General features: G+C 47.4%; 1 protein-coding gene across 1 annotated transcript in view; it reads right to left on the bottom strand.

Annotated features, from left to right (window-relative positions):
- LOC108528390 (transmembrane protein 132C) overlaps window positions 1–24,232 on the bottom strand; it is a gene marked incomplete at its 3' end in the record, with an annotated part of 406,780 nt that overhangs the window by 43,743 nt on the left and 338,805 nt on the right. The window contains exon 4 of the mRNA XM_017870197.1: window positions 15,112–15,295. Within this exon, the coding sequence (XP_017725686.1) occupies window positions 15,112–15,295 (184 nt within the window). The remainder of the gene's footprint in view (window positions 1–15,111; window positions 15,296–24,232) is intronic.

Raw genomic sequence — 24,232 nt, 5'->3', positions numbered from 1 at the left:
CCTGCCTCAGTCTCCGAGTGGCTGGGATTTACAGGTGTGCGCCACCACGCCTGGCTAACTTTTGTATTTTAGTAAGACCAGGGTCTCACCATTCTTGGCCAGCTGATTCGACCTCCTGACTTCACGATCCACATGCCTTGGCCCCAATGCTAGGATTACGGCGGTGAGCCACTGCAGCCCGTCCAAATGTTAAAATGCAAATACAGTGTTGTTGACCTCCAGGCAGATCGTCGGGGGCTTGTTCACGCTGCAGGCTGAGACTATCTGGGTCCTCGATTCATAATAACTTCTCCTCATCTCGCCTTCCCAGCCGCAGGCGCCACCATTCCGCTCTTTGCTTCATGAATTGGACTGTCTCGATACCTGAATAGTTAGTGATCATATTGTTTTTTGTTGTTGGTTTTAGTGACCAGGATTTCACTCCCAATGCCCAGTGCGGGTACATGGTGCAATCATGGGCTCACTGTAGCCTCACCTTCCAGGCTCAAGCAATCCCCTGCCTCGATTTTTAAAAATTTTTTTTTGGCAGAGACGTTATGTTCACTATATTGCCCAGACTGGTCTTGAACTCCTGGGCTCAAGGCCATCTTCCCAACCTCGGCCCCTCTCTGAAGCTTGGAATTATAGGCAATGAGTCACTGCAACCCGTACCATGTATTTTTATTCTTAAAGATAACAAGGATGAACAAAGGCCACCGTGTAGAACTTAACTCCATTCTCATTTTGAAAAATGAATGGATGATGACAATCAAGCAGTCCCAGTGGTGCCATAATGTTTTGTAAGAGAGATTGAATCACTGCCAAAGTTATCCTTGCATCCACACAGACATGTATTCTCCAATTTGCTCAAAATATTTCCTTTCTCCTCATGTGACAATAATTAAAATAATTATAAATTCATTTGTAGATCATGCGCTCACATGTTTTCAAATGATGACAATAATATGAGCTGGAGATAAAGGCTTGATACTTTTAATGTTAGCCTTGGCATTAATCATATACCTAAACGTAAGGATAATGGCGTCTTTCTTTGGGGTTGGCGTTCATTAGGCAACAGGTATTACCAGAGCAGTTCCATGAGTGCATGGAGCTGTGCTTGGCACTGGTGATCAACACATGAAAAAGATCAGAGTCCCTCCCTCCTGGTGGGAGCAGGCGATGCGTGGGTCCTACAATCCCTTATACATTCAAAGTCCTGTATGTGCCCTACTGTGTGCCAGCATTGTTCTAGAAGCTACTGATAGAGTGTCTCTGCCATATGGACGCTGACACCCCTGGGAAATTCAGATAGTGAATGGTACCAAATAAGGCATGCATTTATTTGGTCATTTTATGCAAGAAATCAAGCCCATTGGGGCATAGAGTTGGTGTTATCTTTAATGCAAGGGTGATGGCGGTGCATCCTGAGAGATGAAGCAGAGACCTGAATAGGCAGGGAATAACCCAGTTTGAATGTGGGGAAAAGGCTCTCCTGTACCAGGTAATAGTAAGTGGCAAAGGCCCCAGGGCAGAGTGCATGGGAGGGGCTGGGGAAGGAGGTTAGATCTCAGTGTGCTTCCATGGACCAGACACCGTTACTTTTAAAAAAAGTGCAGTGGGGGGGAGTTTTCAGGAGGTTGAGAGGCAGGGAGGTCGACGACCGGTTCAAGGCTCTTGCTGTGAGGAAGGCTGCCAGGGGTCAGCATTGAGCAGCGGGAGAAGTCCAGAGGCAGGTGACACGATCCAGGTATAGATGATTGGGGCTAGGCCTGAGACTGGAAGTGGTGAGGTATGGGGGAGACCTGCCACATCGAGATGCAATTTTCAAGGGATGGCACAGATGGGCAGGTTGCATATCAGAGTGTGCGGCATGGTAGACCTCGCTGATAACAAGTGATTCTGCACCTGCACCTGCATCCTAGATTTCCTGCAGCAGTAGCCCATGGCGCACCTCAAGTTGTGCAGATGCTGGCCGTAGCTGTCCAGCAGTTTCCAGCAGCCATTTTGGCTCCCTTTCATGGACTGACCAGGACCCAGCACTTTCTGGGCAGAGAGGCCCGACTCTTGGCGGAGGAAGCCGGGACACTGCGAGCAGAACTGCAGGGCAGGGGGAGGCTCAGACATACAGAGTACCTCTATCTTTGGGTTGGAGGCAGCAGACCAGGGCCCCAGGGCTCACGGAAGCTTTCCCAAATGATGGTCACAAGATAATGATCACATAGATAGTCCCTGAGATGCCCGGTGTTGGGGACGCGGAACCTTACGTCTGTTATTATCTCGTTGCTGTTTCCTGGAACTGGCACCCACGCAGTCCCTCAGGGAGTGTTTGTGGGAGACTAGGAGAGCAAAGGACTCAATGGCAAAATGGAGATAGAGACAAAATCCCAACTCTCAGGGGAGCCAGCAATCCAGACTTGGGGGTTGGGGGAGGGGATAAATAAGATACACAAATGAGAACATAGGAAGATATGTCAGATAATGATCAGCCAGAACAATAATTTGTCAAGGCTAAAATGAGAAGAGATGAAATCCCAGCTGTCATGGAGCCAGACATTCCAGATTTCAGCGGGGAGAGGAGTAAACTGATAAACAATGAAAACATAAGGAAGATAATGTCCGACAATGATCAAGACCAAAACAATAATTTTATTGGATAGCCAAAAATAAGAATCAGGCAATGTGCTAGAATGGGGGAAGGGCACGCAACGTCAGCACATCTTGGGGCGGACAAGGTGGGCTTCGGAGTCTGAGTAAGAGAGGAGAGGAGTGGGGTGGCCCTCTCAGGATGGCCAGCGAGGCAAAGCATGTCCGGGTGAGGAGGACCTGGCAGCATCTGCAACATACTTGCACACAGTAGGCCGCTCACTGGGAGAAGCCCCTGGTGGGCTCCCCTCCCTTGACTCGGAAGGCAGGGTGCAGCAGGGCTGGGAGTGAGCGTTTCTTCTATATGCAGCGGCCTGAGCCATTTCATCGTGTGGGTCATTGGGATCTCTAGCTACGCAGGTGAGGTCTGAGAATTCTATTTCCCATGAATAATAGTTTTTAAAGATGTACAGTATAGATATTTGGCTGGCAGATATGTGTGCTCACACAGGAAATCAATTGTACTGAAATGCGGTTACCAACCGGGCATAGTGGCTCACACCTGTAATCCCAGCACTTTGGGAGGCCAAGGCAGGAGGATCACTTGAGGTCAGGAATTTGAGACCAGCCCGGCCAACACAGTGAAACTTCGTCTCTGCTAAAATACAAAATTAGCTGGATCTAGTGGCAAACGGCTGTAATCCCAGCTACTCAGGAGGCTGAGGCATGAGAATCGCTTGAACCCAGGAGACGGAGGTTGCAGTGAGCCGAATCATACCACTGCACTCCAGCCTAGGTGACAGAGTGAGACTTCATCTCAAAAATAAAATAAAATAAAATAAAATAAAATAAAATGTTCAGCACAGGCCAGGTGCAATGGCTCATGCCTGTAATCCCAGCATTTTGGGAGGCTGAGGTGGGCAGATCACCTGAGGTCAGTGGTTCGAGACCAGCCTGGTCAACATGCTAAAACACAAACAAATTAGCTGGGCATGGTGGTGAGTGCCTGTAACCCCAGTTACTTGGAAGGCTGAGATCCCAACCCGGGAGGTGAAGGTTGCAGTTGGCTGAGATCACACCACTGCACTCCAGCCTGGGTGACAGAGCGAGACTCCATCTCACAAAAAAACAAAACAAAACAAACAAACAAACAAAAACCAAAGAAATGCAGTTACCAAAATTCAGAATAACTTCAGGTACTGTAGGACATGTGTTTCTTAATTATTGAATTGAGTAATAAGATGTAGTGCTTTACTTTCAAAGCAGTGAAGAGTATGGAAGGTATTGCATGACATCTGTATCAACTGCATATGATATGACACGGAAATGTGTGAGTTTGGTGGCAACCGCTAATGCTTTTGGGGCTATGACCTGTGTTCACAAAAATTCATATGCTGAAATGCCAACCCCCAAGGTGATGGGTTAGGAGGTGGGGCCTTTGGGAGGTGATGAGGTCATGCAGGTGAAGTCCTTACGAATGCGATCAGTGTCTGATATGGTTTGGCAGTTTCCCACCCAAATCTCATCTTGAATGGTAGCTCCCATAATTCATACATGTTGTGGGAAGGACCCAATGGGAGATAATTGAATCATGGGGATGGTTTCCCCCATACTATTCTCATGGTAATGAATAAGTCTCAGGAGATCTGTTGGTTTTATAAAGGGTTTCCCCTTTCACTTGGTTTGCGACTCTCTTTTTGCCTGCCGCCTTCCATGTAAGATGTGACTTGCTCCTCCTTGCCTTCCACCATGAGTTGAGGCCTCCCCAGCCATGTGGAACTGTAAGTCCATTAAACCTCTTTTCCTTTCCAGACTTGGGTATGTCTTTATCAGCAGCATGAAAATGGACTAATATAGTGTCCTTATAAAAGAGACCTCAGAGAGCTTATTTGCCCATTCCACCACATGGGGACACAGCGAGAAGCCACGTCTATGCACCAGGAGGCAGGTCCTTACCAGACACTGAACCTGCTGATCTTGAACTTCTGGCCCCCAGAACCATGAGCAGTCAATTTCCACTGTTTATAAACCATGCAGCTTTTGGCATTTTGTGATAGCGGCTCGAATGGACTATGATAGGAAGAAAATGCTAAGTTTCAGTTAGAGGTTAAGTGGAAATGCACGTGTAACTTTCCCATTCAAATTTAGAGAGCTGTGTGGATTCTCTGGGGGGTTCTCCATCTCAGGACCCCTGCAGGGTGGCTGCAATGCTGCTGCAGCTTTAGTGCACAGTCCTTATCCTGGCACAAGCGTAGGGTCCCCCCTCCCGTCACCGCCAAAACAGCTACTTCTCTCGGGACTAGCTATTTCAGTTACATTCCAGTGGGAGGGCTGTCAGTGTCGTTGAGAGTGAGGCTGGCGGCTGGCATCACTCCTTCACATGAGGGTGCACTGCGGGTTTGCCAGACACCTATGGACAGATTTACCAAGAGTGGTACCGTCCCGACTCAGTAGGATTTCTAACGGGCCACCATGGATGAACATCTTCTGTAGTAACAGTTAATGTAACTCCTAGTGTAAAGTGATTTAATGAGCTATGTTTGACATACCCACAAAGTAAATTATATGAGCTTATATTTGTATTAAGCAAATATAAGTAGAAGTTATAACCTGGAAGCTTGTTTAAGACTAAAGATAACTAGCATTTCTGACGACTATACTAAAGTGCCAAGCAAAGATTTTTCTGAGTATAGTTAGGTTCTCAAAACCGGCCCATGGAGTGGGGGCATTTTTATTCCTTTTGTTTTTTTGAGATGGAGTCCTCACTCTGTCACCGGCAGGATGGGAGATGCAATGGCAACGATCTCACTCAGCTGCAACCGTCGCCGCCTGGTTGTCAAGCAAATTCTCCTGCCCTCAGGCCTCCCAAGGAGCTGGGATTACAGGCCACTGCACCATACCCAACTAATTTTTTGTATTTTTTAGTAGAGAAGGGTTTCACCGATCTTGGCCCAGACTGGTCTTGAAACTCCTGACCTTGCGATCCACTCGCCTCAGCCTCCCAAGTGCTGGGATTACAGTATGAGCCACCACACCCAGCCTATTCTATTTACAAATGAGGAAACTGAGGCAACCAGAGAAGTCAAGGAGTCACTTCCAAGGTCGACACCAGGGGCATTAGGAGGAGGCCATTGGGACGTGCAACCCCAACTACAGTCAGGGCTGATGGCTGAGCACCCCAAGTTTTTAGATACGTAGATGTCTCTCTTAGGAGGAGAAGAGTGATTAAAATAAGAACGATAGACGGCAGTGGTGTTGGGACGCATGCAAAAAGTAGAAGAGGCTTCATTAATCGAACAGCCGCAGCGTGTGCCTTCCTGGCTCTCCTACTGGTATGCAAACTCCATTGGACTGGAAGTGAGGGAAGAAGAAAATGCTGACCTAAGCATCGGCTATTTTGTGCTGTTGCTAGTATCAGTTCTTGTTCACTTTGGGAATGATAGATCATTAAATTGATTATTGGATTTATTGCTATGTATATACTCTCGTGTTTCCGCGTTCGGCAAGTAATCCTCTAATGGAAGGTTATTGATCATGCTATATCATCTATGATAGTTCTCTGTGTTGTCATTCTCAATAATCTGCTAATGAAGGTTGAGTATGCATCTATATCAGTTTGTTTTTTTTTTTTTTTTTTTTTTTTTTTTTTTTAGATAGAATCTTCACTTTGTTGCCGAGCTGGAGTACAGTGGGCAACGTCAGCTTACTGCAGACCCTCGCCTGCCCGGGTGTAACGATTCTGCCTGCCCTCAGGCCTCCTGAGTAGCTGGGATTGAACAGGGACCTGCTGACCGATGGCTGGCTCTGTTCGTGGTATTGTTTAGTGAGATAGGGGTTCACCATGTTGCCCAGGCTCTGTTTCAAACTCTGAGCTGCAGGCCAAATCTGCCTGCCTCGAGCTGCCCAAGTGGCTGGATGACAGGCGTGGGGAGCCACGCACTCCGGCCGAGAGTTATATCATCTTTGAAAATCAGAACAATAGCTTTAACTCGGTGCTAAGTAAGAGCAAGTCCAGTAATGGAAAGGTCTTAAAACGTTGGAAGGGCCTGTGCTACGCCCTCAGTCCCACGTGTTGCCGTGTACTGGTGGGAAACCAAAGTTCAGATAAATGAGTGAGTGACAGAGGGACGGCAAGTGAGTTGTCTCCAAGGAGTGTTGACGCTCTGGCAGGCAGTGGGTATAAGTATGTCATTTGTTGGAGGGAATTAATCATGACCACTGGCAGAACATCGCTAACCAAGGCAGGAAACAGGCTTGTAGTGCCGTCAGAGATTTACTTTTTAAGGCAAAAATCGTGGGCCAGGTAGTTGGAGGGGAGGGATTTTAAACCTAGATCCGCAAAGCAAATCTCCAGCTGTGACAAGAAAGATACTTATCTGTCCATATAGTGTATGTGTTCAACTGAGCAAACAGGTTTTTCAAGTTGCCCTAGAGCATCCAACCGCAGGACCCAGTCCTTGAAAATTCTCTTATGAGAGTGACAAATGAACTTTTGAAGTTGGAATAGGAAGAAGGAGATCAGGACAGGGATGGGTTTGAAAACAGTGGAAACAGTGAGTGTGCTGCCAGTTGTCTCCTTTAGAAAGCAATATTCCTCCCAAATCCCTGTCAAAGGAGATCTCCCCCGTGCAGCCTAAGGACATCCTGGCCGTCCGCCCTTCCCTTGGAAACACAGAAGATGATGGGTGCTGACAGTGGCTTGTTGCTGACACGCTTCCCCACAGACCCCGAGCAGAGTGAAGCCATCCATCACCTGCAGATTGACGTACAGATCCGATAGCATCTCTGCGGTGCCACGGGCCTGTTCATGCACGTCCAGTCTTTGAATTTAGCAAGGGCAAAGGACGCAGGAAAACAACCACAGGATGCCCCCGGGTGGAAAAATCCAGCAATGACCACTGGGGTCAAGAAACCCCAACAAGATGCCTTCACTGTTCCCTTCCATTTTGACTGTCTATGAAGAGGAGAAAGACCAACCTGGGAATATTTCCTGAAGATACACACACACACACACACACACATATATATATATATATATACATTTTTTTTTTTTTGAGACAAAGCCTCACTCTGTCACCCAGGCTAGAGTGCAGTGGTGTCATCTCGGCTCAGTGCAACCTCCGCCTCCAAGTTCAAGTGATTCTCCTGACTCAACCTCCTGAGTAGCTGGAACTACAGACATGTGCCACCATGCCTGGCTAATTTTGTATTTTAGTAGAGATGGGGTTTCACCATGTTGGCCAGACTGGTCAAGACCTCCTGACCTCAGGTGATTCACCCACCTCAGCTTCCCAAAGTGCTGGCATTATGGGCGTGAGCCACAGTGCCCAGCCCATATATATATATATTTTGAGGATAATGGTGTGTTCTCAGCAAAAGACAGTCTAGAAGGAGCATGCAGCATTTAGCTCTCTGGTATCACTCAGGGTTCTGGCTGGAACAGAAGCCTGCTCAGGTGGTTTAACTGGAGGGGGTGTTGTAAAGGCTGAGCCATAAAGCTGTGGGCACAACGGAGGGAAATAGCCAGGGATGGTGCAGCACCCCATGCTAGTCCCAGCTGGGAGCTGTTTCTACCCCCAGGTCTAAGGGTAGGGCAAGGTAGTTGAGATGCTTGAGGACCTCACCCCCACAAGACACACATCAGGCCTGGCAGATGGGGATGCACTGTGTCCCAGGGCTCCCGAAACAGTACCACGGATGGAGGCTGAAACAACAGACACTGATTGTCTCATAGTTCCTCAGGCTGAAAGTCCGAAATCCAGGTGTCAGCTGCAACACAATCCCTCTGAAGGCTCTAGGGAGACCCGTCCTTGCCGCTCTCCTAGGCTCGGCGTGTTGCCAGCTACTCTTTGCTTCCCTTGGCTCCTGGGTGCTATTGGATGCTCCAGTCTTTGTCACCATCCTCACATGGTCTTCTTGTATCTTCCATGTTCAAATCTCTGTCTCCTTGTAAGTACACCAGTCACTGCATTTGGACTCCGCTCGAATCCAGCATGATCTCCTCTCAACTTCAGTAAATTCACAAAGATCTTACTTCCAAATAAGGTCACATTCACAGACACCAGGGGTTAGGACTTCAACCTGCTTTCTTGGGAGGGTGGACATAATCCAACCCCTTTCCTCCAGTTCTCTCTGGTGCCTCCCACTGGTTAAAGCCCTCCAGCAGCCAGAGGGCAAGGGAGCCTGGGGGCTGTAGTTCACACGGGCCAGCCCCCAGGGCCCAGAGCAGAGCCCAGAAGGGTCTGGAAGGGCAAACCAGTCACAGGAGAAGGCTCCACTGCCATCTTTTTCCTGATCATCCTTTCTAGCTGCGTGCTTCATCCAGGGGCTCCAAGGATCCCTCAAGACCTAATGAATCTCCATGACACCCCAGAGAGGTGAGAATTAGATCATCATTTTGCAGAGGCAAGAACAAGTAGCAATCTCTCCTTTAAACAGCCCTACTGATGGCCACTTTATTTTTCATTTGATTTTATGCAGAGAGATAGGAACATGTTCTAGGAATTTTGAAAGCTCTGTGTAAGAAAAAAAAAAAAACCTAAGTTACCGTCAAGTTGCAGGGGTCAAGGAAAATGATTTCATAATGTGTTTGCAAAGGATGAAAAATGGCAATGATTTGAAACTTTTCAAAATTCCAGGTAAATCTCACTACTTCTCAGGAAATTTAATTTCAGACTAAATATATCAGTCCCGGGGGCAAAGAACTTCTTCCTATACCTGCCAAAATTAGTGGTTACTGCCTTCTCTAGAGTTTCATGCCTAAAATTTAGTTTCTTTGATTTTTGTTTTTTAAATTTCAAATAAGCAGTAGGAAGAAAGACCATGACATTAATACAGCTAGAAATCAGTTAGACCCCATCCCCTTGCCCTCCTTGATTTGTCTGACAGCAGCGTCTGATCACTACCTGGACCTCGCCTTAGGCAGTATCTACCTGTTTGCTGTCTGTCACTCCACTAGAGTGTACCTGCAGGAAGGCAAACTTTGTCTGTTGACTGCTGTCCTCTGAGGACGTACAGCAATGAATGCCTGCAGAGCTTAGTGTCAGGGTGAATGAATTCTGCTGTTTGTTTATTCCCCCCCGCCTTTTTTTTTTTTTTTTTTTTTGAGGCAGGGTCTCATTCTGTTGCCCAGGCTGGGAATGCAGTGGCATCATCATGGCTCACTGCAGCTTCCAACTCCTGGGCTTAAGCAATCCTCCCACCTCAGCCTCCCCAGGAGCTGGGACTATAGGTGTGTGCCACCACACCTGGCTAATTTTGGTATATATATATATATATCAAATTTTGGTACGAGAAACAAGGTCTCACTATGTTGCCCAAGCTGGTCTTGAACTCTTGGACTCAAACAATCCTCCTGCCTTGGCCTCCCAAAGTGCTTGGATTATAGGTGTGAGCCATCACACCTGGCCTTATCCATTTATTCTTAAAAAGAGACCACCACTCCAGCCACTGACATACAGAAACTATCACATGGAAACCTGTGCCTGGCCTCTGCTTATGTGGCCTCAACTTGGGATGTGAACACTTTTTCCTTACATTGAAGAAGAACTGATCTGCCAACGTTTTTGTTAGTCCCAAATGCTCCTTCTTTTGTAGTTCTGAAAGCTTTATGTAAGAAAGTGGCCTTGGTCCTCCCATTCAGATACCTCTCTCACCCCAACCCCCAAGCCTAACACTGGCACAGTGGGGGCCAGGGCAGGGAGGAGGGGATTAGGGAGATGTGGGTGCTGGCAGGAGGGCCGTGGAGCTAAGACTGGGAGCTTTCCTGCCCTCACAAGGCAAGAATCTCATTGCCAACAAGCCTGGAGGCAGGATGAGGAAAACGGTGGCCTTGGGAACCAGTGCTCTCCAAATAAAACAGTGCCCAGGGACCGGCAAGTGAGATTCAGGTGGCTTTCGCTTGCACGGTCTGCTTTGGGGAGAGTTGAGAGCACTTCTCCCTGCTTTTCCCATTGCCTTTACTCAGGGGGAGTCAGAGGCAGTAGGTGATGGGGAATGCTGGGGCTGAATCCTCCCGTCCACGGCTCTCTCCTTGGATTTAAAAGGAGCTTCAGAAGGTTTGATTTTAAGGCGAGAACTTCCCCAGCAAGGCAGATTTTCCATCTGTTAAACCCCTATTTCACCTTTCTGAAGTTTGTTTTCTTTAAAACAATCAACAATTTGGAAAATATACTTAATCTGTTCAAAGATCTAACCAGCTGTCTCACTGGCTGCTAACAGCCAACACAGGATTTGCTTTTTGTTCAGTATTTTTTTTTTAATTTCTCATCTTCTAGTCAAAGCTGCAGTTTTATTAGCTAGTTACTTCCAACAGAAGTTTATTTTTTGCCTAGTTATAAATGTCCTAAAGCTTATTCTGAACCAAAACTTTGAGCATACAGAAAACAGGAGAATAGAAGTTCCTCTAAACTGCCTCATCTATTTTCTAATTTTCCATGTTGCTTTGCATAGCTGAGGTCAAGTTGTACATCCCAGGGATGCAGAACGACGATCCTGCATGTATTAGTCTGTTTTCACGCTGCCGATAGAGACATATCTGAGACTGGGTAATTTATAAAGGAAAGTAGGTAATGGACTCACCGTTCCATGTGGCTGGGGAGGTTTCACAACCATGGCGGAAGGCAAAAAGCATGTCTCACATGGCGATGGGAAGAGAGAGTGAAGAGCCAAGAGGAAGGGGAAACCCCTTATAAAAGCACTAGATCTTGTGAGACTTACTCACAATCATGAGAACAGTATGGTGAAAACCACCTCCATGATTCAATTTTCTCCCTTCGGGTTCCTCCCACAACATGTGGGAATTGTGGGGGCTACAATTCAAGATGAGATTTGGGTGGGGACACAGCCAAACCATATCACTGCACAAGCACCCAAATCCAGGGTTCAGAGCCCAGAGCTCTGTGCTGGTGCTGCAAAGATGTTTGTTAACCAACGAATTTTTGAATAAAGCTCGTTTGAATTCATGTGCGTTTACTTGCAAACAAAAGGATCCTGACAAGAGGACAGACATTAGTAGTCACTTCACTTTACCTTAAAGGCATTACAAAAACACAACAACCACAGTAATAACAATATATCCATCGAAGGAAGACCTGTGCTCCCTTGAAAAGGACCATTATAATATCTCACACTCTTAAGATGACTTTTCCTTTTCAAAGTATTCGAATGTCTTATCCTTCTGAAATAGGTAAGATAGAAACTGAGAACTTGTAATCCAGAGCTGATGTTGGTGTGTGCTCTAGGACAGAGGTCTGCAAATTTTCTCTCTAAAAGGCCAGATAGTAAATATTTTAGAGTTTATGAGCTAAGAGGCAGAACTGAGCATATGAAGTAGCTAGACAGCACCACTTAAAATGTAGATATTTAAAAATGTTAAAACCATTCTTAGCTTGCGTGGTGTACAAAACTGGGCAGCAGATTGGATGTGGCCCATGGGCTGTTGTTTGTTGACCCCTGTTCTAGGACATAAAGAGTCAAAAGGAATCATTCCCTAACTTCAAAGTGTTTACAGATCTTTGTGGTAGATGATACCTTCTGGGGTGGACATCTCCTGTTTTGTCTGACCAGCATCTGTTCCCTGTTTCAGTGAAAGCCAGATTTTTCCATGATGCACAGCCTCTTAATCTCATACACACTTGCCCCACCCGAGGCTACGCCTGCCCCACCTGATTCTACACCTGCTCCACCTGATTCCACACCTGCTCCACCTGATTCCACATTTGTCCCACCTGATTCCACACCTGCCCCACCTGACTCTACACCTGCCCCACCTGATTCCACACCTGCCCCACCTGACTCTACACCTGCCCCACCTGACGCCACACTGCCCCACCTGACTCTATCACCTGCCCCACCTGATCCCCACACCTGCCCCACCGCTGACTCTACACTGCCCACCTGACGCCACACCTGCCCCAGAACTGACTCTCACCTGCCCACCTGATCCACACCTGCCCCAGCTGACGCGACACCATGCCCCAGCTGACCTCCACACACTGCCCAGCTGATCCACACCTGTCCCCACCTGATCTAACACCTGTCCCCTGTTCCAATCATTTTCCCCACCCTGATTTCCCACACCTGCTTCACCTGGACTCCACACCTGCCCCAACCTGACCTCCACACTGCCCCACCTGATTCCACACGCCCCAAGTCCTGATTCACACCCCCCAATCTGACTCTACACCTGCCCCACTTGATTCCACATTTGCCTCCACCTGATCCACACCTGCTCCACCTGACTCACACCCTGCCCCACCTGCTCCACACCTGCCCCACCTGATTCCACACTGCCCCAACCTGATTCCACACACCTTGCCCCATCTGACTCCTAACACCTGCCCCACTTGATTCCACATTTGCCCACCCTGATCTCCACACCTGCCCCACCTGACTCCCAACTACCCCACCTGAACTCCACAGCCTGCCCCACCTGATTCCACACCTGCCCCACCTGATTCCACACCTGCCCCACCTGACTCTACACCTGCCCACCCTGATTCCACACCTGCCCCACCTGACTCCACAACTGCTCCACCAGATTCCACACCTGCCCACCTGATTTCCACACCTGCCCCACCTGACTCTACACCTGCCTCACCTGATTCTACACATGCCCCACCTGACTCTACACCTGCTCCACTTGATTTCACACCTGTCCCACCTGCTGCTACACTTCCTTCATCTGATTCCACACCTGCCCTACCTGACTCTACACCTGCCTCACCTGATTCTACACCTGCCCCACCTGATCTCTATCCACCTGCCCCACTTGATTTCCACATGCTGCCCACTTGAATGCTACAACCTTGTCCACAACTGCTGTTACACTTCCTTCCCTGATTCTCACACCTGCGCCCTACCTGACTCTACACCTGCCCCCCTGACTCTACACCTGCCCCACTTGATTTCACATCTGCCCCACTTGATGCTACACCTTCCCACCTGCTGTTACACTTCTTCACCCTGATTCCACACCTGCCCTACTTGACTCTACATCTCTGCCCCACCTGACTCTACACCTGCCCCACTTGATTTCACATCTGCCCCACTTGATGCTACACCTGTCCCCACTGCTGTTACCACCTTCCTTCACCTGATTCCACACCTGCCCTTACCTGATCTACACTGCCGCCTACTGACTCTACACCTGCCCAACTTGATTTCACATCTGCCTCCCACTTGATGCTATCACCTGTCCCACCTGCTGTACACTTTCCTTCACCTGATTCCAGCACTGCCCTACCTGACTCTACACCTGCCCACCTGACTCTACACCCTGCCCACTTGATTTCAGCATCTGCCCACTTGAGGCTACAGCCTGTCCGCCACCCCACCTGCTGTTACACTTCCTTCACCTGATTCCACACCTGCCCCAGGGTGATACATTCCCCAGGCCTGGGCAATAAGACCAACACATCCTTTTGATTTCAGTGATTGGCTTCAAGTTGGGCTCATGACCCAAGCCAATCAGTTCCAATCAGTCCCTGTCCCAGAGGATTTGCTGGAGTGATTGGCGATGAGGTTTCCACTCATTTCTTGATGGACATGATGCTGTGAAGAAGCCAGCATGGCATTGCCGGGGCCACCTTGTGACTAACAAAGAGGAAGGAGAGCTGAGAAAGGAAGAGAAGCCATCGTCCATACCACATCATTTGCACACGTGGGCACCTCACACTCCAAGTGTGGTCTGCAGACCAGCCGCGCTGACATGGCTTAGGAGCTTTGAAAAATAAGTACCCAACCCAGACCTTCTAAGTGAGGATGGGCACCTACTCAATATGTACATGTGATCTGCATGCCCATTAATGTTTGAGAAACACTTTTCTAGACTTTTAAACTTACATGAGCCAAGTTTAAGTTGAGTTGTGTTTGCAGCCTTTATAACTCAAAGAATCCTGAATAATCCATTTCTCATAATCCTGATTAATCCCTTTCTCGTAACATGACTCACACAAGTAGCATGTTTGCTTACACGTTCTCATCAGTGTACACTACTAATAGTAATCTAAGAGTGGCCACATTGTGAGTCAGATGGGGGTGCTGTACTACTCAAGCCCAATGTCACTCATCTACTTTCTACATTTCAGGTTGACCTTGCAGCCCAGTGACAGCCTCTGAGAGTTCAATGCTGAGTGAGCTCCATCATCCTAAGGAAAGAGGAGATGAAGGGGTGTCTATCTCAAGCCTGGCGTGGGGAGCAGGAAGGAGCTAAGTTTGCAGAAAGATGGCAAAGCTGACCATCCTTTTAGCTTAGGGGTTTCCAACCCTGGCTGCACACTGAAATTACCTGGGGAGCTTCTCAAAATCACAGGTGCTCACTTCCACCTCCGGCAATGATTGTGACTTGCTGGACTAAACTTTATGACTAAAGTTGAGAAAGGCTAGGCTAATGAAAAGTGACAACTTCCAGAGTGGGGGAAGATGAGAAACTTTGAAAGTAAACACTCCGCAAAACCATTGCAGCAAACATCCCATGACAGATAGGAAGAACACAGGATGCAATCAGGTGGCTGAATGCAGGAGTGTCCAAGGTAACTCAGGACTCACCATAGCCAGAGGAACGATGCCCACCAGGTCCTTCTGACTGACAAAGATCTCAGACACGGCAATGTCTGTGGTCCCCTTCCGCGGGTACTCCACCTGCCATGTGATGGGCTGAGTCCCCGAAAGGCTGCTGAAACTGGCTATTTCAAAATTCATCTGCACGACCTCATTGAATAAACTGCTGCTCCTGGAAGAGAGAAAAGAAAATGGCTTTAAGCCAACTTTGTTCAAAGGACCCTTCTCTCCTCATAATTGTACCCAGAAGATAAAGACAAAGAAGTGCCTCTCAGGGATGGCTCTAGGGTTTTGGTGGCGGCGCCTGGGGCATGGAACTCCCAACAAGGTAAGGACTGGCATCCGGGACAGAGAAGCACCCACACGTTAAGAATATGGGCCAAGAATATTCAACAATGAGCAATAACCTGTGTCTGTGTTGATGAGGCCTTGGAATGATGATTACCAGCTCTGCAGATGATGAGCTAAACCGGTTTATTTCACACCTGCAGTATGCACCTGAATGACCTCTGCTCAGTTCTGTAGGTGTGGCAGATGCTCTAGGCTGGGGTCCCAACCCCTAAGCCATGAATTGGTACCAGTCCATGGCCTGTTAAGGAACAGGGCTGCACAGCAGGAGGTGAGTGGTGGGTAAGCAAGGGAAGCTTCGCCTCTATTTACAGCCACTCACCATAGCTCATATTATCACCTGAGCTCCACCTCCTGTCAGGTCAGTGGCAGCATTAGATTCTCATAGGAGCGTGAACTGTATTGTGAATTGCACATGTGAGGGATCTAGGTTGTGTGCTCCTTATGAAAATCTAATGCCTGATGATCTGTCACTGTCTCCCATCACCCCCAGATGGGACAGTCTAGTTGCAGGAAAACAAACTCAGGGCTCCCACTGATTCTACATGATGGTGATTTATGTCATTAGTTCATTATTATTCAATATTCATTATTATTACAATGTAATAATAATAGAAATAAAGTGCACAATAAATGTAATGTATTTGAATCATCCCCAAACCATCCTTCCCCCACCACCCCCATCTGTGGAAAAATTGTCTTCCATGAAACTGGTCTCTGGTGCCAGAAAGTTTGGGGACCGCTGGTGTAGGCCACTCACTCAATAGCACCTTCAACCCCCTCTGCTTGTCCTCCTCTGCTAAAGGGGCTGAGAGGCCTAAACTACATTCTCAGACCCCCTTGCTGCTAGATGCAGGATTGAAGCAGAGTTTGCTCCAGTCAGACCCACTCATTTGGGACGTAGAGGAAGAAGTGGGTTCTAGAGCGGAAGCCAGGAATGGAGTTTGGGTTTTCTGGTGAGCACAGTGGCCCTGGTTCTCCCGGGCAGCTGTGGGGTGCCCCTGGCATCCAGGCCCTCACATCCTCATGCCAACGGGTGACAGTGGTCTTTCTACCACAACAGTCCTCTGCAGAGGTTGGACCTTTTTCGTCTGTGTTATCGCTGGCTGCCCTGTCCCTGGCTGTGTAGTAAACACATTCAGTTCAGTGGTTCCCCTAGAGATTATTCACATAATCTCTAGGAGAACCACTACGTGGTTATGTGAATTGCCTAGTATCCTTTAATCTTCTGCTTAGAGGGGCTAAAACTTAGCTAAAGGGACTCTTTGTCTGCAACTAAGAATTCTGACCAATTCCATGCATTTGAAATATATGTATTTTGGGAACTACTGTTGGTCCAAACTTTTTCATTTTTTAGATGATAAAATTAAAGCCAATAAAGGAAAGATGGCTTGCCCACAACCACATAGCTAGCTAGCGCAGAGTCAACATAAAATGTAGCATCTCTTGTTTCCCAGTCCAGTGCTCTTTTCAGATCCTCGCCTAAGACAGCTGGTGGTCAAATATGACATCACAAGGCTCCAACAGTTTTTTGTTTGTTTGTTTGCTTGTTTCCTTAGGGCAGGAGACAGCAAACTGTGTCCTGTGAACCAAAGGCAGCCAGCTGCCTATTTTTGTGAGTAACATTTTACTGGCGCACAGCCTTGCCTATTTGTCTACGTTTTCCTATGGTTGCTCTTGCGTCATAAGAACATGGCTGAGTAATTGCATCAGTCAACGTAGAGCCTGCAAAACCTAAAATATTTCTTATCCAGATCCTTACAGAAAACTTTTGCCAGTATTGGCTAGAGAAGGTCAGAGAAGGGGAAGTTGGCCAAGTTTTGTAGAGCTGTTGAGTCAATAGAACCACTGTTGGTGGAAACAAGAAGGAAGGGCATGGCAGGCATCATGCTGGGTTTGTAGGGGGGGGAGGGTTCTGGTGAGCCTTGGCATCCAGCCTGAGGTGTCTCCAGTGCCCTCTGCTGATATGCTAAGGATGACGCTAAGCGGTGGGTCAGCGGTCAGCAAGACCTCAGGCTGCCATCCCCTGGAAGGCTACATGTTTGGAGATGAATTAAAGGAGATTTTCCATAGCATATCAAGAAAGAAACAACAGATATGCTTAAAAACTGCATCTCAAGCATGTGCCAACATGAAGAGTAGCAGTGAAACATTTTCCTTTGCTGGGGCACTAATATTGAGTGCACCATTCAATCTTCAGGGCTTGATTGACAGCCATAGCACTAACTCTCCACCACATCACCCTCAGTCCTGCTCAGTGGCTGTGGAGGGATGTAATGGGGAGGTTATTGCACCAAACAAAGCACTGGGACTTGTGAATATTCCTTAAGTTCAAAGGGCCGGGAATAAGGCTCAGAGAATCATGATTTATGAGATGCTAGAGATTCCTCTGGAAGGGAAAAGAAATCGAAGGTCTTGACCATCAAGCTAGGGGCTGAAAATCTCAAGCATGAATTGCTGGTCTTTAAAAATGAGGGAGAGGTGTCTTGAGTCTAGAGTATTTTCAAACTAAGAGATGTGTTCTTGGTCCAGCAGATAAGGCCCACAGGGGTCTGAGCGTGCACAACTCAATACCCAGGACAGCCTCTCTCACTGCAGCCCTGCAGACACTTTTGCATTCCAGGGAGTTTAATCTCATCTTCTTAGCAAGCATGCCTGGACCTGATTCTCCTTATCTGCCACTGGGTACTGGTACTGGTGCTGTCCAGGAGCTGCATGGCTACTTGACTGACTCTACTCAGAAAACAATTCAGTTCCCTCAGTATTGGATGTGGCAACCATCCAAATGTCCAAAGACCCCCTTTCAGTCCCAAACAGATGCCTATACTGGCACAGCACCACACAGGTTGCAATGAGCTTTCAGCCCGCACCTCTCTTTACTCTCTTACGAAGTTCTGTGAGCATTGCAACCACTCACATCATCTCTCCGAGACTCAGAGGCACCATCTAGAAGATTGAAATAATGACATTCCCATTGTGCAGGGAGGAAAGAGGCATGAAAAAGAAGCCAGCCCATCTTCTCATGTTCCAGTGGCAGCCTCCTCCACTGCCATTATGCTAATGAAGGGCATTAAGAAAGGCAAAGTCACGGACAAGAGAAAAGAGAAGGGGTATTTTTCCTTTTGGCTTGAAACACATTGTTATGTGATTTTTGTGAGCAGTGAGGTGACCTCCTGAAAGTGTTTTGTTGTAGCTGGCATAAGAATAAAAGTAAGACGTGACTGTTGACAATATACTCACTATGTGCCAGGCACTGGACCAGGTTCCACACGTACCTTTTTCCAAATCCCAGTACAAACCCTGAGGTGGTGATTAAGGTTCTCATTCTGCACCAGTGCCAGAGCAGACACTCTTGAACCTCTGCAGCCAGAAAGTGTGTTTGCATCACCTTGCTCTTCAACCACAGATAGAAGGGGGCAACTCAGCAGGATCCCGTTTGAAACATTCTGCAGCTCCCCACTCAGATGCGCATCACTTATGAGCCAACTCAACCTAATCTTGGTTTCAGAACGGCAAAAAAATTTACAAGTTTCACAACTGGATGAGAACTCCAGCTTTCTGGCAGCTGCACAGAATTCTAGATCAGGGTGACATGAGGGCAAGCTCCCTGGTGTGCTGGGGGCAGGGGCCTGGATAGAACACTGACATCTGTCTTTCAGGGAGTTGGAGATCTCCAACAAAAGGAAGAAGAGGTAGTGCTGTGTCCATAGGGACGCTGGGAATGTGTGTGATAGAGCAAAGGTCAGACCAGACTGATCCAACAGAGGAATGAGCCACCGGGAGGCCTCAGGATTCAAACTTCTGACACAAGACAAAGAATTCCTCTGGGAAGATACAGAACCAGTGCCCCCATTTCTTTATTTTTGTGCATTCATATTCTTTCCTACCCTTTCTCCACCCCCACACAGCCCTTGTCTTCTTTGTCTCTAAAAAGTGCACAGTATGATGTATCTAAGTTAACGAAGATGCAACCCTACTTTGAAACTTGACACTTTTGTGGAGATGAGTGACTGGGCAAAATTTGGTGTTGCTGGTTCCACTCTGTTCATTTTAAGGGAGGTCTCCACTCTGTCCTTGCTGACTTAGGGGACGGCTGACCAGTGGTACTGGATAGCAGAAGATTTTCCTAGAGAAGCTGGAATCTAAGCTTTTTTTTTCCTCTAAAATTTCTGGATTTTCCATTATAAGAACCTTCACTTTTTAGCTGTAGCACAGCTCAGACAACATCTCTGCTGACTCTCAGTTTCCTGTCTCTGTCTTAGAAGGTGTCCCTCCAGTATCTACATATTCTGGCAATAGCATTTTATAGAAATGTTGTGACCTGAGATGGAAGATGTCTTCCCAAAAATGATGAATGTGGTGATTCTCCAACAGTGGTGCCCAGGATCCTTGGTGCTCCAAGGGGTGAGACAGGAGTGAGCATGGTCCCTAACCCCGCTCCTGCCCCCGACATACTCCTATCGCAATGAGAGCACCTCCAATCAGATGTGTTGTCAATGTTAGGCCTCCAGCAAGCATTTCATTCAAATAATGAAAGAGAAAAGAAGAAATGAAACAATAAATGAAATGAAGAAGAGAGGAGAGGAGGGAAGGAAGGAAAAAAGTGGGAGAGGGAAGGAGAGAGGAAGAAAATTAGCAGTTTGAACCGAGACAAAAAGCCATGGCCCTTTAAGGGGAGCACATGTGGCTCAGGATGCATGCTGTGGGCTTCAAACGGACTTCCTGACTCACAGCCTGGCTTCCCCGGGTACTGGCTGAATGACTGAACAACTCTGCCTCATTTTCTCTATTTGCAAAATGGGGATGTTAATCCCTCCCATTTTGGAGTTGATATGAATGAACAAGTCAAAGTACTTAGAACAGAACTTGGCACCAGCAAGCATCAATAAATGGAAGCTGTTTCTTGTGTTTAGCAGGACTTGACATCGCATTCAGGCTCAGTGGCGTTAGGGTTGGCTGCCTGAAGCCACCATTCAGACACTCTTGAAGCCTGGTCCAGGAGCTTCCTGAGAACGAACCACAGTGGAGGGGAAGGCTCTCAACCACTCACTGTGAACTGGGACTCACTAAGATGTGTATACAGTGCACTTCCTGAGTGCCTGCCTCTGTGCACACAATGCCATAATGCACATTGTGCTGGCAGATAGAGACTAAAAAAAAGAAACTTTTCTTCTTTCAAGTCTTCTGCAGTCAGTGCCTTTCCACTGACTCTAATCAGACTGAAATATTTGCTAAGCTTTGCCTTGAAGGGAGCAAGAGTCTTTCACATCAGCTCATATGGGGCTTGTGATGTTGTTGGAGTAATAAAGAGAGGAATTTAAACACTTAAGTGACTCCAGAGAGCACCCAAGAACTATCACCTGCTAAATCAATAGTGTAGATTTCTTGCGGTAACTCTTGAACTAAATTTTCAAAATTGGCTTAAAAAGCTCTTACTCAAAAGCAGATAAATTCTCCCAGCAGTCACAATAAAGTTTGGACCACTGGAAACCTAATTTACCAAACCTCTTAGCCGTCAGACTCTATTTGGTAAGAAAATTGAGTCTGGGGATGTGTTAAAAGCCAAAAGGGCTTTACCTCCCTACTATAGGGAGTCAGGGATTTCAGCTCCAAAGTTGGTTGACAGCTTAGTGCCCGCAGAAAGAAAAGAGACCAACCAAATAAAGAAAATCAACCTTCTCATAGGGAAGCCGCTTCAGGAGAAGAGAATCACTCGATCCAGGCTTTGCTTTATTCATTCCACCTCATGAGTATTTCATGAAGGCAAGGACACTTGCTTCCTCACTGGGAAGGGCTTTCTTAGAAAGTCCCATTGACTCGAATGTCAGCACTCACATCTGAGGGCTTTCTGGGATCTCCACATGGTGCAGAGGCACGTCCCTTGGTGGTGTGAGTTGCAAGCAACAGAAAACACCCTGCATTGATTGACAAGGAAAAGAGAATGGAACAAACGCCTCAAAATTACCAGGCAGACTGGAAAAATAGGCATGGGGCCTAGGTGGGAGAAAAGGAAGCCTACAAAGCTAGAACCTCAGATGCCAGTTCTAGAGAGGACAGTGCTGCTGATGTCAAAAACTTTCTCCTGTTCTTGAGTCTTTGCCTTAAGGATCCCTCATTCAAAGGTCTGAGTAAGGAGCTCTGATTGGCTGAGCTAAGCTAACACACCCAGATCCAATATGCCAGAGGAATGAGAAAGAATCTGGCCTTTTATAGAGGGAGTCCCTCCTTCATCCAAGGTCTCTGTACCTAGTTCAGGGTGTGGGATAACAGAGACAGGTAGCAGGGAGGAGCAAAGTGCATGAAGGTCATCCCATTTCCAAGCACCCTTGAACTGCATTATGAGTTCAAATTTGAAAAGCCAAACAGGCTGTGCAGGGTGTCTCATGCCTGTAATCCCAGCACTTTGTGAGGCCAAGGCAAGTGGATCACCTGAGCTCAGGAGTTTGAGACCAGCCTGGGCAATATGGCAAAACCCTGTATCCACAAACAAAGGGGCAAAACAAAATAAAAACTAAAAATTAGTCAGGGTGGTGGTGCAGTCTGTAGTGCCAGCTACTTGGGAGGCTGAGGTGGGAGGATCCCTTGAGCCTGAGGAGGTGAAGGTTATAGTGTTGCAGGGAGGTGGAGGTTATAGTGTTGCAGGGAGGCAGGGGTTACAGTGTTGCAGGGAGGCAGGGGTTACAGTGTTGCAGGGAGGTGGGAGTTACAGTGTTGCAGGGAGGTGGAAGTTAGAGTGTTGCAGGGAGGCAGAGGTTACAGTGTTGCAGGGAGGCAGAGGTTACAGTGTTGCAGGGAGGCGGATGTTACAGTGTTGCAGGGAGGTGGAAGTTATAGTGTTGCAGGGAGGCAGAGGTTGCAGTGTTGCAGGGAGGCAGGGGTTACAGTGTTGCAGGGAGGTGGAGGTTACAGTGTTGCAGGGAGGCAGAGGTTACAGTGTTGCAGGGAGGCGGATGTTACAGTGTTGCAGTGAGGTGAGATCTGGCAACTGCACTGCAGCCTGGGTGACAGAGTAAGACCTTGTCTCAAAAAAAAAAAAAAAACACCAAAAAAACCCAAACAAGCCACATTTCACTTCTCTCTACCCCATTCTCCAAAGTCTAAAAATCTACAGAAGCAGATAATGCATGAAAAGGGGAAAAAAGAGAGAGTATTGCAAATCATATTGATGCAGTGAAACTGCTTAAAAGAACTGCAATCCTTATGGAAGAAACCTGAGTCTCCCCATCCTCTAAAGCAGGGCTCTCCATCCTGGCTGACTATCATAATCACCTGGGGAAATGAAAAGCAAAACAATCAATAGCCGTGTCTACCCTACACTAACCGAATCAGAATCTTGAGAGGTGACACTCAGACATTAGTATTTTAAAAACTTAAGTGATTTTAATGTGTTGTCAATGTTGAGAATTACTGCTGTACACAGAAGTGTTTTCTCTGTGATTAACAAGCTTTTCAGTCTCATTTTTTTCTTTTATTTCCTAATTTCTATGCACAGATACAGTTGGGTAGATCTTACAACTCTGGGTTCTTAAATGAACTCATTTGGGTTTGAATTCTGACTTCACTATTTAGCAGAGGGGTAATAATCTTGGGCAAATTACTTAACCCATTAGTTCTCACCCATGGTGACACACAGATAATTCTCATGCCTGGGTCCCATCTCAGAGATCTGGCTTTCATTGGTCTGAAGTGGGTCCTGGCTGCTGGGAGTCTTAAGAGATCCCAGGTGATTCTAATATGCAGGGATGTTTAAGAGCCTTTAACTTTGCCTGGAGAAGAATCGGTTTGGACCTGTAGTAAGCCATCCCTTGTGAGGCTGATTATTGCAAGGATAAATGGCATAGCACACATGTAGAGCTCAATGCATATGGTAGCAACTACCCACCAAGTGGAAGCTCTTAGCATTGCTACAATTACTTCTCCTGTTTAATAACCCAGAAACACTTTGAAGTGCATTTATCTTTCTAAGGCCATGTGTCCTAAGGTTTGCTGAAGGTACCAGGTGAGCAACGAGACTTTATCTAAGCTCCCCAGGTCCTGATCTAAGTTACCTTTCCAGAATCAGATTTAGCATCCCTTCCTTCCCCTAAATTTGGCTAGACCTGGCCCTGTTATTTATTTTCCTTGCTGCAGCATACTAGGAGAGTGTGACCACAAGCTTTGGAGTCAACGCCCTGGGTATGAATCCCACACTTAACTATTTACTAGCCTTGAGACATTACTCCTGTGATTCATGCTTTCAAACCCTCAGTTTCCTCATCTGTGAGATGGGATACACAGTCTGGCCTTGCAGGGTGCTATGCATACTTAGAGAGATAAATGCGCATACCTAACACGCCCAAGGAGTCAGGCACATAGGTGATGCTCCACAAATGGTAGTAGCTGTTACTATGACATCAGTCATTGTGTGAGGAGTAAACGCAGCTAAAATTGCCAGGAGTCATTCTTTTTTTTTTTTTTTTTTTTTTTTTTTGAGACGGAGTCTCGCTCTGTCGCCCAGGCTGGAGTGCAGTGGCCGGATCTCAGCTCACTGCAAGCTCCGCCTCCCGGGTTTACGCCATTCTCCTGCCTCAGCCTCCCGAGTAGCTGGGACTACAGGCGCCCGCCACCTCACCCGGCTAGTTTTTTGTATTTTTTAGTAGAGACGGGGTTTCACCGGGTTAGCCAGGATGGTCTCGATCTCCTGACCTCGTGATCCACCCATCTCGGCCTCCCAAAGTGCTGGGATTACAGGCTTGAGCCACCGCGCCCGGCCGTTTTTGTA

Source organism: Rhinopithecus bieti, unplaced genomic scaffold, assembly GCF_001698545.2.
Source record: "Rhinopithecus bieti isolate Rb0 unplaced genomic scaffold, ASM169854v2 scaffold_5246, whole genome shotgun sequence".
NCBI classification, from domain to species: domain Eukaryota; kingdom Metazoa; phylum Chordata; class Mammalia; order Primates; family Cercopithecidae; genus Rhinopithecus; species Rhinopithecus bieti.
Note: the sequence above shows the minus strand (reverse complement) of the source record. Positions and strands in the feature narration are given on the sequence as shown.